Below are 18,369 nucleotides of genomic sequence, written 5' to 3'. Positions count from 1 at the left end.
GCAGCCCAGCAGGCTTCCCTGTCCCTGGGATTCTCCAGGCAAGAACACCGGAGTGTGTTGCCATTTCCTTCTCCAAGAATATTGTCGCTACAGCCTCTCAAATCATCCTATGACTATGGATTTGCCTTCTCAATCTGTCCTGCTTAGTAGGACTTAACAGCTCTGGTATACAGCACACAGTATGGGGGTTTCACATGACATTACTTACATAAAACCACACAGGCACCTTTACTACTGTGCTCACCAGACTGCAAGCTACCTATGTATTTATCACTCCCACCCCATCCCTAACAAGTCAGCGGTGTACTGATTAAGGGGGAGCCCTGCTTTATTAGTCTTCGTGTGCCCAGTGCCTGACTCCATGGCTGGCATGTCACACGGCGATACCAAGTTCTAAGCAGGAAGATGCTCAGCACTTTTTTCAACTGTGTGCTTTCTGAACTTCTCTAACTGTACTCTCTCTACCCTGTCTTCTAATGGGATAATAGCAAGGTGTAGGATTCTATTATTCCATTTCACTTTCACTTTTATATTGGGCTTCCCTGATAGCTCAGTTGGTAAAGAATCCACCTGCAATGCAGCAGACCCTGGTTTTATTCCTGAGTTGGGAAGATTCGATGGAGAAGGGATAGACTACCCACTCCAGTATTCTTGGGCTTTCCTGGTGGCTTAGTTTGTAAAGAATCTGCCTGCAATGCAGGAGACCTGGGTTCCATCCCTGGGTTGGGAAGATTCCCTGGAGAAGGGAAAGGCTACCCACTCCATATTCTGGTCTGGAGAATTCCATGGACTGTATAGTACATGGGGTCGCAAGGAGTCAGACACAACTGAGTGACTTTCACTCTATCTACATATCACCAAAAATATTTCACATGTAGGACATGCTTAATAACTAGTTACATAATGAATCAGTGAACAAATGAATGAATGGGTGAATGACTATGTTTAGACCAATGTTTTGAGACACAATCACAGATACAACTTAGAAGTAGTTCAAAATCAAAGAATTCAAAACATACTTTCTTTTAAGCCTTTAGGTCGGTTAGAAAGTATATTCCTATCTAACTGTGAGCAATTCATAAAACATTTTACAATGTTAAATTCTTACTGAATTTATTCAGTAAATTTTAGTTTTTTATACCACTTAAAAGTGGTTTAACCTTAAGAGCACCAAAGGCATTTTGTATTTTGTATAATTTTAGAGAATATAGTAGAGTTTCATAAAAATTTGGAGATTTATCTAACTTATTTTTAAATGACATAAGAACATATTTTGGCAGTTTTAAAGACATATTTCAGATATAAAGCCTTAAAACATTTTTATCATAATATTTTAGAATGGAAAAATTAGAAATAATTATATATTGTTTATAATTTTCAAGGACATAATAAATGTTTAAACTACCAGCTCAGTTTTAATTTAGCTACACTTTCAAAGACTATTTCAAAAGACTAATGAAAACTTGAGCACAACTTTTTAATTAATTAATTTATATTGACTTAAAAGGAAGAGTCTAAAATATTACCAAGAATATGAAAGTTTTTTTTCTTTTCAGTCTTCACAGTCCTATGGTAACATTTAATAGTCCTTCTTGTATCCTTAGCTCATTTAAGTAGTGTGATGAACATTACTATTATTTGCCAGATGCTCAGTGTCTGGAGAAAAGAACGCAGTTTCAAGACTTTTTTCCATCTGATTCAGTACTCTGTATTTTACCAAAAGGTCAACACTGTATAGAATAAAAAATTATGTATCAAATTTCTCCTTTCACTTTTATGTGAAATCAATATGTAGTATAACAGAGATAGAATCCAATGGCATTTTGAATGTGAAACTAAGATGAATGTAGATCATTTTAATTTTAAATTCCATTAATATTAAACAGCCAGTCACATTATGTAATAAAATACCTTCACAATGATAATCAACTATCTTCAAGTAATCGTTTTCTATCTAAGGGCAGCAGTTTACATAATGAGAAATCTAATCCAATATAAATGTAGCATGATAGATTTCATGTATGAACCAGAAGTTCAATGAATTTTGACAATTAATGCAAATCCTTATATGTATATGTGAATAAGTATGCTTGTGTATTCATAACTCTCCACATTTAGTAGTGCTGATTTTCAGAGTTTCAAAAAACATAATAAGAGAAAATTAGATGTACATTTAACTTCCCAAAACATCTGAACTTGCTACTTATGAGATCTTTAATTCTTGAAAATTTGTGGGAATATTTATTTTCATTAAAACAAATTCACCATGATTTCATATGTAAATGGACTAACGTCTCAGATTCATAATCGTTTGCAGAAGTAGACAGTTTCTGGAAAGTAATTAAACAAAGTGGTTTCTATCCTGTAGCTTTGAATACACACAGAAATGCATTTTTCAGGACTCTGCCACACTCAATTCTTTAGTACACTCTTCATTTTTCTCTTGATTCAGAGAAAAATAGATTATCTACTTAGCTGTTCTAGGGCTGAGATATATTCCCATATCTCAAAAATAGCTGATGGCAGACAACTCATCCCAGTTTGCCTAAGAATTTCCCAATAAAATAAAAATCCTCTGTCCCAGGAAATCCCTTACCCCTAGACAAACCTACTGAGAGATGAACCATACTTTGAGATAAAGAGCCTTACCTTAACATCATTGGTGTTCATTCTTGTTCCTTCCTTTCCCACAAAAATATCATCAATATCCACGAGGATGTACCTGTCCAAGGACAAAGTGAGCCTCTTCCCCGACAAAAAGGAAACAGCATCTATGAAGATAAGCTTGTGCAACCAAAAGTTCAAATTGTTGCCAAAGAGAACTCGTTGAATCCCATCATGGAGCCCCAGGTCATGTATGACAGTGGCATAAAAAGCACCTTTAGAGATGGGAGGAGACAGGTTTTCTGGGGTCTTTACTTTGGCAAATATTACTGGTTGGTAGGCTGAGTGATTAATCTGGAAAACAGTCCAGTCAGTTCCAGGTAAAGAACCTTTTTCAAGCTTAGAAGATTTGGTCATGTGAAGCAATGGAGAATGAGGATTAATACAGCAATCTTTGACTGCAAGGTTTCCATATACAGAAAAAGGGAAGCCTTTCAACTGAAAGCTCTGTAGGCTCTTCTCACTAGTTCTGTGGAAGCCAATGACACCCACGCCATATTCAACACAGTATTTATCTAGAAGACTTCGATTCCAAGCGTCCATATTTATATACTTTAAAATGTTCTCATAAACAATGAGAATATATTTGCCTCTAGATTTTTCCGTAAGTGCTGGAAGATCCCCTTTGCCAGGAGCAATTTCAATATGATACTGGAATCTACTGGATTCTAGAATCATAATGATGTCTTGACCAAGCGATGAGTACTGGCTCTCCACAAACACCAGGACCGTGGTGTCTGTCCTTGAGGCATCAGAGAGCTTCGCTGGCTTCACTTCCATCAGCCGGTATGGTAGGTGCTGCAAGTCCCCACAATCTACTTCTAAAGCCATCTCAGACAGTTCATTTTCCTGTTTGTAGCCATTGTACAGATAGTAAGCAGAAATAATAATGCTCACCATACAGAATGTGGCAAGCAGAATCACTGTCCTTTGAAAGTGTCTGTGCAGCTTCATGATAAAACTCATGTTGCATATACTTCCCTCAGACTGTTCCAACAGAAGCACCATAAAAAAATGAAAGAAGAAAAGAAAAGATGATGTTTCAGATACTTTTCCAGTTTCAGTCAATAGTTTATGTCACCATTGCAGCACATTTGTGTCACTTGATCAGGACTCACAGAAAATATAGTCTGAAAAGTAGAATAGGATACAACAGAATATTAAACATTCAATCTGCAGCGTTAAAATGAGCAAGTTTTTATCCTGGTGACTGGCACAAGTGGCAACCTGTCAGGCAGATGAATTGGTGTCTGCTAATTAAGAAAACGTATCTTTTCTTCTCCCAAATCTGAATGAGATCAAGGGAGGAATGGAAAGAGGGAAGAGCTCCACTGAACAGAGGTCTCTACCCCTAGTATACAAAAGGCACTGGACTAGCAAGGAGTTTCCTTTTATTCCTTGAACTTTGGATCAAATTGTATAGATTATATAAACCGAATGCCACAGAGATGTCACCTGAGTGATACACTGTCACAACGTGGAGTACAGGTGGTTAATTACATATATTGAAAATTCATAGAAGTTTGGATGTATTACATTAAATCCTACAATTAAGACACTGCTGCTGCTGCTGCTAAATTGCTTCAGTCATGTCTGACTCTGTGAGACCCCATAGACGGCAGCCCGCCAGGCTCCCCCATCCCTGGGATTCTCTAGGCAAGAACACTGGAGTGGGTTGCCATTTCCTTCTCCACTGCATGAAAGTGAAAAGTGAAAATGAAGTCGCTCAGTTGTGTCCGACTCTTAGTGACCCCATGGACTGCAGCCCACCAGGCTTCTCCAGCCATGGGATTTTCCAGGCAAGAGTACTAGAGTGGGGTGCCATCGCCTTCTCCGAATTAAGACACTAGTTTCTACTTTTTAGAAAATCTCAGTAATTATATAAAGAGTACTATAAAATGTTTTTTAAAAACATAATGAAAACAACTGCAACTTCATGAAATACTTTGTTATATTATAATTTCAATTCTTTTTCAAGTCTTAGTAACCTTTGAAAAATTCAGTAACTTGAAAAATAAGAAAGAAATATGGGTGCTTTTTAGAACAGAAGTTTATTAGGTCTTATGGTCCTGGCAATTTTCAAGGAAATATCATGGAATATAAAATATATTAAGAAAGATCTTATTATTGCCCATAAGACAGGATGAAAGCTAGCTGTACGATAGCTGAAAGCAGTAATAGAGAATACCACAGTTGACTTTCTTCATAAGATTAGGGTTTATTACACTTCTGTCTAGTATTAATTGTCACTTTGGCCCTGGTGCCTTCTCAGGAAAATGATAAGGTTAGAATAAATGATCACCAAGAACATTCTGGCTCTCTATTATACAGATGAAGTAAGTCAGAAAGAAAAAAACCAAATATCGTATATTGTAACACATATGTATGGAATCTAGAAAGATGGTACTGATGAACCTATTTACAGGGCAACAGTGGATATGCAGACACAGAAAACAGACTTATGGACACAGGTGGGGGGGAAGGGGCGGGGTGGAATGAATGGAGAGAGTAACATGGAAGCAAATACACTACCATGTGTAAAACAGTTAATGGGAATTTGCTGTGTGACTCAGGGAAAGCAAACTGGAGCTCTGTAAGAACCGAGAGGGCTGGGAAGGGCTGGGAGGTGAGAGGGAAGTGAAAGAGGGGTGCCTATGGTTGATTCATGTGGATGAATGGCAGAGGCCAACACAATATTGTGAAGTAATTTTACTTCAATAAAAATAAAAAAGTTTGGGAAAAGAAAGAACATTCTGGCTCTAAAATTCTGTGATATTCACCTGTGAAATAATCTATGAGGAATATTCTGAGTAATATGTTTATCTTTATGAATAATATAATATTCTGTAATTGCAGAATACTTATAGGATAAATATCTTACTTATCCTACAAATTATATATCGTACTTTATTCATTCAAATATTTAGGGAAACTATATCATTCATTCAAGTAATTATGAGATAACTCTTTTTATTTCAAATATAAGTCATCAGCAGAATGAATTTCTTTAAAGGGTCCCAAATTATAAGGTAGAGACAGTAACTTGAACGCAAACAGTAATGTGTGGATTGTTGATTAGAGACAAATGTCTGTCACAGGATGAGAGGAAAAAAGACACCACGGCAAGTGGGGGTGTCTGCAGTGTGGGGAGGGGTTGGATTTGGGCAGAGGCTTGAGGGATGAGGGTAAATGAATAGGCATTTGAGACAGAGGGGATTTTACAGAGGAGGAATGAGTACAGTATTGGGCAAGGGACACTGAAGAGTTGAAGGAAAGAGTAAGGAAGACCTAAAAAGTAAATCGTATAAATATGGGTAACTCAGATCATAGAGATTAGATAACATAGAAGTTTATTGTCAAGAAAGCCTTGTAGGGAACCATTAAATTTTTCCTGATTTGGGAAATAAAATGAAGTAATCAAGAATGTAGACGATATCACAGGGCAGTGTGAGAGCAACTCTGGCAAGCCAGCGCAGGCTCATTTCTTACAGTCCAAGCACAAACTGTTTAGTGATCACAGAGCAGACAGAACATGGGCATGGATGAGTTTGAGGGACAGCTGCAAAGAAAGGAGGTGCTGAACTTCATATGTCACCGAAGGTCTATGGGACACCACCCTTGGCCAAGAGAAATGCCATTAAGGGATCTGACATGTTCCAAAAGAAATCCTACTCTTTTAAACATTTCCCCACAGGTTTAGATGTAATACAAGCAAATCAAAATTACCAGGACAACAGAGTTTTCATTGTAACTGTAGCTATTTCATTTTGAAAAGTAATTGCACTTTTAAAGTTAGGTACATGTTTATGAATAATACAATAGTCTGTGGTACAATAGCAAGATATAAAATCTCACATCTCTCTAGGCCCCTGTTTTAGTTCTAGCTGTGAAGTGCTTCTGAGTGGATACAAAACCTGTTCTCACTTTTTGCAGTTCAGATAGCAGTGTCTCCTAGTTTGTTCCTATTGTCAGAAGTGAAAGGCATGTAATTCACAAAATTCTTACCTGTGATGAGACAGGGTGGTGAGGTGTATTTTCTCTCACTGTGTAGGGTAGTTACGAGAAATCTATCAAAGCTGCCTCCTCCATTAGCAGGCATAAAATACTGAAAAACGTGTGAAACAACAGCCAACTCTGTGTTGCAAATAATGAGTAGGGATTTGTGCTGTATAGACTACGTCTACTACAAGTTTCAGAAGAAAGAGCAAGAGAGAAGAATGAAGCTTAGGAGAGTCAGTGGTACTTTCTAAGAGACATGGTGCTTGAGGGGGGCCTAGCATGATGGGCAGGATCTGGGTATAAGGATGTGGCGTACATGCCCGGCATAGAAACCTGGCAAGGATGAAATGCAATGATTACAGTGCATTTATCTGAGGATCAGTCTGAACTAATCATAACGCACTATGTATTGGACTGAAAATGGAAATAATGTTTCACTGAAAAAGCGCTGCAGATTAAAATGACTGTGAACACAAAAGCGTCGACTGGGAAACAGCACTGGATGTGTCTGGACAGAAGAGAGACAATAAAAATAGGGTTTACAGATGATTAGTGTAGCAGTGACACCCAGAATGGACAAAGAACAATAATACGAACAGAGAGAGTACGCGCTGCATTGCACGGAGTGAAGAAGTAGGTGGAATCAGGACAGTCCCAGCAAAGACGCTGCTGCACAAGCCAGGGAGGGGTGGTCTGCGTCCAGACAAAGGTGGTTATCAGAGAGGATGACAACAAAGAGGGGCCCAGGAGGAAAAGAGAAATGGACGTGATTACTGGTGGGGGCAGGCGTAGGCAGGCTTGGGGACTAGGAGAATGACAGTGCCGGTAATGAAAGCACCATGGCACAGAGTGGAAACTGGCGTGAGCTACTGCTGGACACTTACGGTTCAAGCAGGTGACCAAATGATGCGTGAGGCGATAGCAAAATCACAGTCTTCTACAAAATAGTTGGATGCTGACAAACAAGAAAGTTGAGGAAATTGACTAGGGTCAAAATTGGTAGGTTGCGGGCAAATCTCGATATGGTGCACAAATTCAGTTCTTCAGGAAACTCTTTCCGACCAAGTCCACTCCTCTCCCCTTTAGGCCAGGTCCCCAGATTTTATACTCTAATTATAATCACTTTTCCTTTAAGGCCTCTACCAAAGGCTTACTATTATTAGCAACATGATTTGTTTAAGGTCTCACTGCTTTTTCAGACTGAAATTTCCAAGGGTAGGTTTCATGTTATTCCAGTGATCTTTTAAACAAGACACGGCATAAAAACATTTTGAAAGGTCAGGAAGATCAACAAGGCAAACGCTTCAGTATAGTGACGACTGTGTTCCTGAAGTGCTCTCACAAAAATATATTAGAAAGTACAGACTCTGCATGGTCTGAAGGGCTCTCTAAATGACTGAAGAACAGGCACATGAGCTTGTGGGTCAAGAGAGTTTCCACGGACACCACTGACTTAAAGCACAGAGCTGACAGCGATGGTTGAACTTGGCTACCTATCTGACCATGATAAGGAATATGCTGAATGACCAAGAAACTGTATATGAAACTGAGAATATCAACAAGCCATTTAGGCAGGCAAAGTTTTGGAACAGTCACAACAGATAACAGGAAGTTACAAGGTTGGGCTGGTTATAAGCATCACCACCTCATTAGGATATCCTATAGGGCACACTGAAGCAAATCCCATCTGTGGGCAGGGAGGATGCCAGCAACAGCAGCTCAGCTAACATTAATGAACACTTACTAGGAGCAACACAGTCTGAAGCCCTTTAAAGGCTAAGCAGCCTGCCCAAGGTACAACAGCCTGCAGTAGCTGAACTGATTTAGAACCTGACAGCCCACATTCACGATATCATCCACCCGGGAAGGCAACTGCAAACACGTCCCTTTCATGCTAGGAACATATAGGAAGTGGATATCAGGCAGCTCTTCCCTTTAGATGCTGCAGTTTCCTCACTAAAAGTGAGATACTTGTGGTACCTACTTAACAGGGTTTTTTTTTCACATGCACTAATTAGTCATTTTATTCTTTTTAAAATTATTTTAATTGGAGGATGATTACAATATTGTGATGGTTTTGATGAGGATTATGAAATAAAAGTGTAAAAGTCTCTTAGAAAATTATCTGGCACAGAGAATGAATATCCTAAATGTTACCTGTGGTGGTGATGATGATGATATAAATAACATAATAAATGAGAGAAATATCCTGAAGATGACCAATAAAAATGTACTAAGAGTTTATAAAAGGATAGCTACAAACATGTTAGTATAAGCAGCGTGGTGGGAGGTACAGAAAGTCCACTTTTGATGCAGGAATCTAAAGTCAGATGGGTCTCAGAGCAGAGGAAGAAGCCCCCAAAGAGACATGATCAGCACTGTATCCACCCTTGGGCTTCTAATTCCTCCCCCTTCTCCCAGATGAGCTCACACACCCCCTGGCTTTCATTACCAACGATGCTCCCCCAAATTGCAAGTGTTTATTTGGAATTCAAACCTCTTTCCTCTGAGCTCCAGCATTTCAAATTGAACTACTGACTTGGTATAATAACAATTTCCAGTAACCATGCCCTTTCTAATGACAGTCCAGCCACTCCTTGGCTCCACTGGAACTGTGTCACAAGCAAGCCCAACCTGTCCGTAACCAAACTTGCGACCCACCCTCTAAACCTGTCTCCATCTTCCTGCAGCCATCTGGTGGCTCCTCTCAACACCTTCTTTTCCCGCACTCCTGCCTATTGAAACAGACCCAAGGGCTCTCAATTCCAGCTTCCAAAACTCTCAGATGCAACGTCCTTCTCTCTTTCCCGGCAGGGTGCCTCTCACTTGAACCACCTCAACAACTAGCCCTACCAGAAACCCTCTCAGCTCCCTCTCTACTTTTCTCAATCCAGCATCAAAGTACAACTCTGATTTCCTTCCCAGCTGAAAATCCAGTGATGGCCACCCATCTCACTTGCTGATGAAAACTCAAATTCCTGTACATATCCCGCAAGACTGGAGGCATGCTCCCTTCTGCCTCTGACATCTCAGGCCTGATTCAGGCCTGATTCTATGGATTACTCTTACGCTCGGGCAGGAGCTGGGCCTGAAACTCTTTTCTGACCTAGGATGCTCTCACATGCTGTTTTCTTTGTCTGGAAGTTTGTTCCGCTCTTCTCATTTTACTTCATTCTCCAAATCCTGTGGCTCTATGCATATATGTCCCAGCCTCGCAGAAACTTCCCTGCTTCCCTGATCTGCCAGGTCCCCGGAACACACTCTCACATCACTATCTACTTGTGCTCTGCAGCACATTCCAGTGATAATTAGTCGTGGGATTTTCTGGGTAATATTTCTTCACAGTTTGGAAACAGCTGGAAGCACCTGTCCTGTTCACTTCTATACCCTTAATATCAACACAGTGCCAGAAGTGACCACATCCCACTGAATACGTGACAAATGGGCGAAAAACAGCCTCTACTAAATTTTACAAATGGTAGCTGCAGTCACAAACTAGGGCAGTCATGAAGTAAAACCTTCTCCCATGAATGGATACCTTGATCAGTCACACTGGCCTCCAACAGTCAGGGTGATAATACAAATACTGTCAATGGCAGTGACCACCTTGACCACAGCCATAAATCAGACACATCCAGAATGTACCTTTTACTGAATGAATACCCATTTTTCCCTCTTCTGATAGTTCTCAGAATTCAGAGTGGTTAGAGTTCTTTTGCAATTCATCTGTTTTTAAAAAGGAAAACATCTGTTTTTCACCATGGGAACATCAGCCAGCCATTATTTAATTATCTACCATTAATGAAAGACAGAGGGAACAATTATTTTTTGGGAATCACAGGCCATTCTACATACATAGTGAAGAACTGACTACATACAAACCTACACTTTGCAAAACATGGTAAAATCTGCAGGGGAAAGCACCTACTTGTTCCTGTAACCTATCTTTTTTCTTCCATTCTCTCCCACCATCATTCCAAAGTAAAAATCAATTTCTAAATGAAATAGAATCATGTTGGCAGCATAAGGAATGTGAAAAAAAAGATTGCCATCTGGAAAATGAGTATTAATAACTGAAGAACTTCAGGTTCTAACATAAATGAAAGATATTTAAAAGATCTTGACAGTATTCCTCTTTCACAAAATTAACCATATTTTATAGTATTGAAAAATGCATTGAGAGGCCTCAAATACACTGCATGGATTTGCTAAAAGTAATTTTAGCAATATTAAAGATTGACAAAGAACATGCTTTTGTTTGAGAAAGAATGTGTGAATTTGTGTCATATTTATTGAACCCTGCTGTGGTAGGCAAGTAATTTGCTGATTTGCATGGACTACAACCAAGAATATACTCTTGTCTCTAGAACTGGGCTTTTCTTTTTTTTTTAAGCTGGATGGGAGAAAAGCTGCACTGATGGGGGTATTAGCTTTGTTTAATACATTAGATGGAAAATGACTTTCTACTGCAACTTTCCCTCCTTTGTACTTAGAAATTATGAAGGAAGGAATCCATTTGTTCACTTCCCCCAGTGGTGTGCCAAACAGTGAGGCAAGAGAAGAAAACTCTCCCAGTGCTGCTTGCTGTTTCTGCCTCTGTGACTTACAGGCGATCATGTCTGCCTCTGACTTCTTAAATTCAGCTAGAATGTATGTATCAATGCACGCCTAACAGCGGGGCACTGTGCCTGCTGCCAGTGCAGCCTTCAGCACAGACTCTAACCTGTGCCGCTTTATCCTTCTCCAGAGACATGGGGACAGAAGATGTTAACCCAGTCTCTCACTGTTTGCCTGGACTGGAAGATGTAAAGTTACAGATCAGTTTTTGGCTGGGTTTGAGGGCAGGTTACATGAAGCTGAGAGGCAGAGGCAGTCAATCTGCATAGAGAGGATAAAAAAGAGCAGAGAGGAGCAATAAAAAATATGATAGGGAGTCCTGAGGAGGTCTGAGGTCCTGGTTCTCTTACTCACTACCCTGTGGATGCATCAATGAAGAGGTAAGATAAATTACTCCTCTGTTGTCATGGGCAGCTTTCAGAACAAGTGAAACTCAACCCACTTGGAATAGCAAGAGAGGAGAAAGAAATCACCTAAACTAACTACAGCTCATTAAGGAAGGCATCACATGTAAGTAATGGTCCTGGGAACTGCTTTAAGCCTGGCACAAAAGTAGGTGCAGAGTAAATTTTTCTTGAATAAATGAATTATCATTTCATACATAAGGGGAGAGGTGGTAGAAATGACTGGAGTGGTACATGAGTTTCCTGTGTTATATCAAGAGGTGTATCAAGCACAAATATTTGAAGCCTATGGAGAGAAAATGTAATTTAGTTGTTAAGGACATGTGCATTGGAATCAGAGTCAAACTGAATCCCGGCTTTACCACTTGCCAGGGATGCAATATTTGACAGGTAGATAACCTCTCGGTGCCTCAATTTCCTCATCTGTGAAGTGGAAATAATTACAGTATCTACCTCACATAATCTTTGTGAAGATTACATGAGCTAAAAATATATAAACTGCTTAAATGGTGCCTGGTACAGGTGTCCATCCTATGAATGTTGGCTGTTATTTATTTAAGATTTTTTGATGTGGACCATTTTTCTAAAAGTCTTTATTGAATTTGTCACAGTATTGCTTCTGTTTTTAGGGTTTGGTTTTTTGGCCCCTGAGCATGTGGGATCTCAGGTCCATGACCAGGGACTGAATCTGTACATCCTGACTTGATGGAGAAGTCCTAACCACAGGACCACCTGGGCAGTCCTAACTGCTATTATTATAACCTAGCTGTTATTCCAATAACACATCTACTACTAAAATTCTAGATAGTAGCACTTAAGTTTAGTTTTGCATTACTCTTTAATTTTTTTCACGTCTCATTGTCCAGTCCTCCAGAATAACTTCCACAGTGTTGGGCAATACAGAGGACAGGAAAGGATCTCTGAGACCCTTATTTTCCAGGTGAGGGACAGAGGCCCAGAGCCAGCAAAGGAGTTGTCCAAGACTAGAGCTCTCATGGCAGAACCCAGCCTACAAGCCAGATCTAGCTTCACGTTATTCTCAAACGCTGCAATCAGAGAAGATTTAAAAGGGAAATGTATGTAAAATGGAAACCCATCAGTGAGATGCTGAAAGGTTTTAGTACAGAACTCTACTACCTGACTTTTTCACAACAGGTGGTGAAGAGTTGGGCTTCCCTTGTGGCTCAGCTGGTAAAGAATCTGCCTGCAATGTGGGAGACCTGGATTCGATCCCTGGGTTGGGAAGATCCCCTGGAGAAGGGAAAGGCTACCCACTCCAGTATTCTGGTCTGGAGAATTCCATGGACTGTACAGCCCATGGGGTCATAAAGAGTCGGACACAACTGAGCAACTTTCTCATACACAAGCGAAGAGTTACATCTCTCAGTAATTTGCAGGAGTTTTTGTGAAATAATTTATTATATATAATAATTGCAGAAAAGTAATTACAGAAGGGCTTGACATTCTCCTAGTTATACAACTTACATAAAATTGATGAGCAATGTTTAACGCAATATGAAGGGATAAATCACCCACTGTGACATCCCAGAGCTGAGAATATGGTTTTTATTAAAAGCAAACAAGCAGCCAAATAAACCAATTGGTTTTCTAAAACCAATTCTTTGGGTATTCTAAGAGAATCTTCCGTTATAAAACAGTTTTAAGCGTTCAGACTAGTTATCACCATAATGCAGGCCGTTACTGTAGTGGCCTGGTAGCGTCCTCTAATCTGGACAGCTGCTCAGAGTTCATGCATTTCATTGTAGATGCTCGTCTCCAATAGTCACAGCACAGGACAGGCAGACTTCCACTGTCTTTTCTCTGCTGTCTAAACTGTTGAGCAATTAGAAACCCAAGGCATTCATTTAGCTGAGAATAGTGTTTTTATTACCAATTCTAATTCCCTGTTTTTGTAGCACAAACAACAAAGTATTTTATAGTTCAGATTTTATTTAGATTTAAAAGTTGCCATTAATCACCGAAGAGCAATTGAGACTCAACCAGGATTCAATGAAGTCATAGAAGATTCTCTGAATTAAATGAAAATTTTGTAATTTCTTTTGTTATAAAATTCTTAACTGACAAATCAGCCTTTGAATATAAAGATTCTAGCTCATAATAACTTCTTCAACAAAATATATACTGTTCAGAAAACAAGAACCTCAAATGCCTGGTTATCTCTTCCACTGTTTTTTTTTTTAACAAATCTTTCAGTCACAGCACAAATCAGTCTAACATTTGCTGTAATCTTCAGAGACAATACTGTTCTCCAGGAAATGTATTAAAAGCGAAGGGAAGGAAAGGGAAAGGGTTAGTCGCTCAGTCATGTCTGACTCTTTGAGACCCCATGAACTACTGTAGCCCATCAGGCTCCTCTGTCCATAGGGTTCTCCAGGCAAGAATACTGGGTATGCTATAACTCAACTACACTGAACTATAACAAATCTCTCTAGAAAGAGATAAAAGTTTTGTTTCATCTAGAATAGCTTATTAACATGAGAATCTTTATTCTAAAGACTATGAAGAAAATTAACTCATGTGACCAGTTTAATATCAATATTTGCTTATACAAAGAAAGAAACCTCTGTTTTACCATCAAGACCATAAAGAAAAACAATAAAAATATCAGAGAAATGGCAGATATTGTCTGTGTTAACAGGAGAAAGAAAAGGAGAAAAGCTTCTGTTAAGGCAAGACTCCTGATATGTTCAGTACTATTTTCCAAAAGAATGTCTTTCAAATTTATTTTTGAAATCTCCTTCTCAAGTTTAATATTAATAGGGATCTATGGCTGAAGAAAAAGGAAAAATTTGTCCTTTAGCTGAGTATCAGATGTTTGGGAGTTTCTCTTCCACATCATTCTGCTCTCTTGTGGTGAACAGCATTGTTCAATAGTTTATAACATATTTTCTAAGAAAAATAAAAAGTGGATTTGAGATCAGTTTCACATGTGTCTTAAGATTTGATTTGTATTTTAATATCAAGATGTAGCTGTTTACATCACTTAGGAGTGATTTCCTTAAAACTGTTCCAGATTACATATGTTGCTACAACCAATATGTTTATAGAGAATATGGATAAATTTCAACTTTAAATGAGTTTGAGGCGTAAGTAGTTTCCAGATATTAGAAGAACTAGTTAGAAGATCGTCTAGGTAAACCCTTAAAAAAAATCTTAGTTCTTTTATAAAAAAATGTAGATATATTAAATGGACTATATATGTATTTTCTTTTAATTTTAAACTTCTGCGTTCAATACTTAGGGTATTTCTTACCAGTTGCATTTAATGTTATTAACTGTATAATTTTAAATGATATTTATAAAATGAATTGCATCAAATAGAAAGATTTGTTGAGGATCATTACTATATAGATAGGTAGTTATAGTTTAAATCTCCAATGTTGCTTACAAATTTCTAGTCCAACAAGCAACAGACATATGTTCTGTTTAACAAATCTTCTGAAGAATAATTACAAGTTGTTGGTGGAAATCTGAAACAACTGTAAGAGATCATTGCCTTAATACTTTAATTTTATAAAAGAGAAGCTTTAAAATTAAGCCAGGGTAAGACATTTCTTTGTTTCACTCATTTTAATTAAATGCTCTATTTCTTCTATAAGGATAAAATTAGGCACATGTTCAATCCTGAAATTCTTAGCTCGATTGTAAACAAAGTTGCTACTCCTACATTTATGAGTTATCCATTAAAGTATAGTATAAATAAATAGATACACTTACCTGGTATTAAAACGGAAAGAGCTGCAAACGTTTCAGAAAGTTTCAATAGATAGAAAAGAAACTGAAATAGCAGTATCCACTACCACTGGCTCAGGCTTTTTGGCTTTACAAGTGGCAGATACTACCAGTCCAGGCCCCGTACCCTTGTTATGTAACATCTCATTAATATTAGCCATCAAACTGCTACCAAGCTGCTGAGGCACTAGAGGGCAAGAGTGTCACATGCAAGACCGGTCGCCAAGGGACAGGTTTTGGTACCACTTGGGGAAGACAGATGCTAAAGAAGCTGATAATAACACGATCCCTGAAAGCAGCAGCGAACTAGAAATGTTTCTCAAATATTTTAAATGTCAATTTTCTGTCCAGCTGAAGAGTTAACAGGTTAATAAATAAGTATAAGCAAATAACCACACCATGCAAAACTTTCGGGATTGTATTTAAAAACCTCCAGTCATCCAGGAAGCTATCTTTCTTTTCTTTGTCTAAATAAACTTATTTTTAACAGGCGAGGAAAGGTCGATTAAATAAAACGAGTGGCAGTCTCAGGACCCCTTTAAACCGCGAGAAACTTGTCCTGACCGTGCGCGCCGCCTCTGGAGTCTGCGTTCCAAGTCTCCGGGGGCGGGTGTCTGGGCGAGGACTGCCGGGTCCCTGGCGGTTCCCTCGGGCTGCGGGCGTCCGCGGGATGCTGCTTCCCGGGTCCTCGGCCTCCGCGGGTCGCGGCCGCCCCGCCGTTCGGGCGGCGCTCGGGGGCGACGCGGTGCCGGGAGTCGGGCGGGGCGGCGCGCGGGCGGCCCCTCCCCTCGCGCGCCGGGGTCCGGGAGCGCGGGCGGCGCCGGGCGGGAGCGGCCGCGGGGCTAGAGCGGCGGGCGCGCCGGGGACTCGTGCGCTCGCTCCGACGCGCTCCGCGGCCCCGGGACCCGCCCGGCCGCGCCGCCGCCGCCCTCACGCCGCCTCCCGGCTCCCGGCCCGCGCGCGCCCGCCCGCCCGGGGAAGGGGAGGAGACGGGAACCAGGGGGCTGGAGGCGGTTGCATCCGCCCGCCTTGCGCCCGTGTCTGCTGCGCCCGTGTCTGCTGCGCCCGGCTGCCTGCCCAGCCCTCGGCCTGGGGACCCTGGGTGTCCCGCCCCGGTCGGCCGGCTCCGACGGCCACTGCGGGCAGGTTGGTAGCGGTCGCCAAGGAGAAGGGTTGGGCCGTGTGTGGGAAGTGGGTGTGAGTTCCAGAGGCGGTGCGGGGAAGGTGCGGCGCACCCTCGTCGTCCAGTCTGGTCGCGCTCCCGCCAGTGACGCTGAACCTAACAGCGCTGCGGGCGGCTTCGAGGTTGTAAGCTGGTAATTGCCTCGACTTGCCGGCTTTCTAAAGACCACGTGCTGTGTTTCAGCTCTTGAAGACAGATGAAGGCCAACAACTGGAGCGACATTTTGAGCCTCAATTGAACGACTTTTTCCCTTTTTAATTTCTGTTTTGATCCACTGAGTGGGTTGCCATGCCCTTCTCCAGGGGCTTGGTCCACTGACAACAGCATATGTGAAAGTTTTAGGAAGTGGTGGAAGTGGACCTACTAAAGATACACGTTGTACTGGATTTTTATGGTTTTGCCTCTAGCCACGCATTCCTCCTCCTGGAAACAGTACCCTCGTTTACTTTGGAGGATCGAGCCAGCGCCCCTCAGCCCGTTTGATTCAGGTGATGTCAACCACTCAGTGGGTGACCCACGACTCTCGTGTGGCCACTGGAAGCTTTATGTCCTCCTAGTAGCTAGGATTGGTTTACAGAGAAGTATGTGACCAAGTCTGGCCAATCAGAGACAAGAAAGCACCGTTCGGGGACATTTTGCCCCCTTAACGAAGGGACTCCCTTCTGTTGGACTTAGCAGAGTGAGTTGTGAGCTTAGAGCTTTTTTGTGTCATCATGTGAAGTCTGGGAATGCAGATAATACTCAGCGAGGCGTGCCTGGGAGCTGGAGGAAAGTTAAATCTAGATGGGGATAATTGAGCTCTGAACCCAGATGAAAAAAGCTCCTAACTCTGGATGTTTTCAAATATGAATCACCAAATTCAGTTTTGTCTTAAGGCAGCTTGAGCTGAAATTTCTGCTGGGTGAATATGAAAGAGACCCAAAATGATACAGAAATTAAACATTTTGGTAGATTACTAATGGGGGCATTTGGATATTGTACGGCAGGACTTTTGATTAGATCCTAATGTGGAAATCTTAAAAAGCCTGAAGGATTTTGCTCTTTTGATAAAGAGGTTACAGAAGTAACTGAACCAATTACTCCTTCTGGAAGCCCCAAATGATATCAAAATGGTAGAATTATTTCACCAGACAACAAGTGTTAAATTGGTTTTATTTATTTATTTTATTATGGTCCCCCCACCAACCCCACCCCGCCCCCAGAGTCTTGTGCCTTTCAGAAATTTTAAGATTCTACACTTTTTTTTTTTTCATACTTCTTTTCCAAACAGCTTCTTCTCTCATTCAGGCACCTTTACAGTCTTCATTTCAATGATTAAAAAAAAAAAAAAGAAGAAATTATTGCACATCTACTAAATGGTCCTGGAAATACAATAATATTTTAATAAAATAAAATCAGGAACATTCCCCGCACTTCTGTTACTTGTTATGTATTGATATAAGGATAGGAAGTCAAATAATGCACTTAGTATTTCTATGACTGTATTTTGAGGCTTTCTTCAGCTAGGTGTGCTGGAGGCACAAATTTTCTGGTGCTTGGGAAGAATTGCTCCCTTCACCATTGACTGCTACCCTAGCCATCTATCTGGAAGTACAGACATCTTAGAAAATGTGAAAGTGTTAGGCACTCGGTTGTGTCCAGCTCTTTGCTACCCCATGGACTGTAGCTGTCAGGCTCCTCTGTCCATTGGAATTCTCTAGGCAATAATGCTGTAGTGGGTTGTCCTTTCCTTCTCCAGGGGATCTTCTG

General features: G+C 40.6%; 2 protein-coding genes across 2 annotated transcripts in view; both read right to left on the bottom strand.

Moving 5' to 3' along the window:
- The window catches only part of LOC147371202 (bifunctional heparan sulfate N-deacetylase/N-sulfotransferase 3), a 176,133-nt gene extending 172,344 nt beyond the window's left edge, over positions 1-3,789 (bottom strand). The window contains exon 1 of the mRNA XM_086407268.1: positions 2,650-3,789. Within this exon, the coding sequence (XP_086263394.1) occupies positions 2,650-3,672 (1,023 nt within the window). The 5' untranslated portion in view covers positions 3,673-3,789. The remainder of the gene's footprint in view (positions 1-2,649) is intronic.
- LOC147371201 (uncharacterized) lies at positions 3,262-16,842 on the bottom strand. The gene is made up of 3 exons (XM_086407344.1): positions 16,762-16,842; positions 16,002-16,710; positions 3,262-3,794 (listed from the first exon to the last, which is right to left on the bottom strand). The coding sequence occupies exons 1-3, from the start codon at positions 16,840-16,842 to the stop codon at positions 3,772-3,774; spliced, it is 813 nt and encodes a 270-aa protein (XP_086263470.1). The 3' UTR covers positions 3,262-3,771.
- Between the last annotated feature and the right edge of the window lie 1,527 nt (positions 16,843-18,369).

The sequence above is a fragment of the Bos grunniens genome, chromosome 6 (assembly GCF_055505025.1).
Source record: "Bos grunniens cultivar Pamir isolate PY7600 chromosome 6, Bosgru_T2T1.0, whole genome shotgun sequence".
Lineage (NCBI taxonomy): Eukaryota > Metazoa > Chordata > Mammalia > Artiodactyla > Bovidae > Bos > Bos grunniens.
This window is presented reverse-complemented; position numbering and strand designations above follow the sequence as displayed.

What these genes read in the sequence shown, in the direction of transcription:
- LOC147371201 (XM_086407344.1), bottom strand. Translation starts at nt 16,842, where the DNA reads ATGTCGCTCCAGTTGTTGGCCTTCATCTGTCTTCAAGAGCTGAAACAC. An exon ending in TAGAAAGCCGGCAAGTCGAG is followed by an intron (nt 16,711 to 16,761) that starts GCAATTACCAGC and finishes TGTTAGGTTCAG; the next exon opens with CGTCACTGGCGGGAGCGCGA. An exon ending in CTCCAGAGGCGGCGCGCACG is followed by an intron (nt 3,795 to 16,001) that starts GTCAGGACAAGT and finishes TCTACTTTTCAG; the next exon opens with ACTATATTTTCTGTGAGTCC.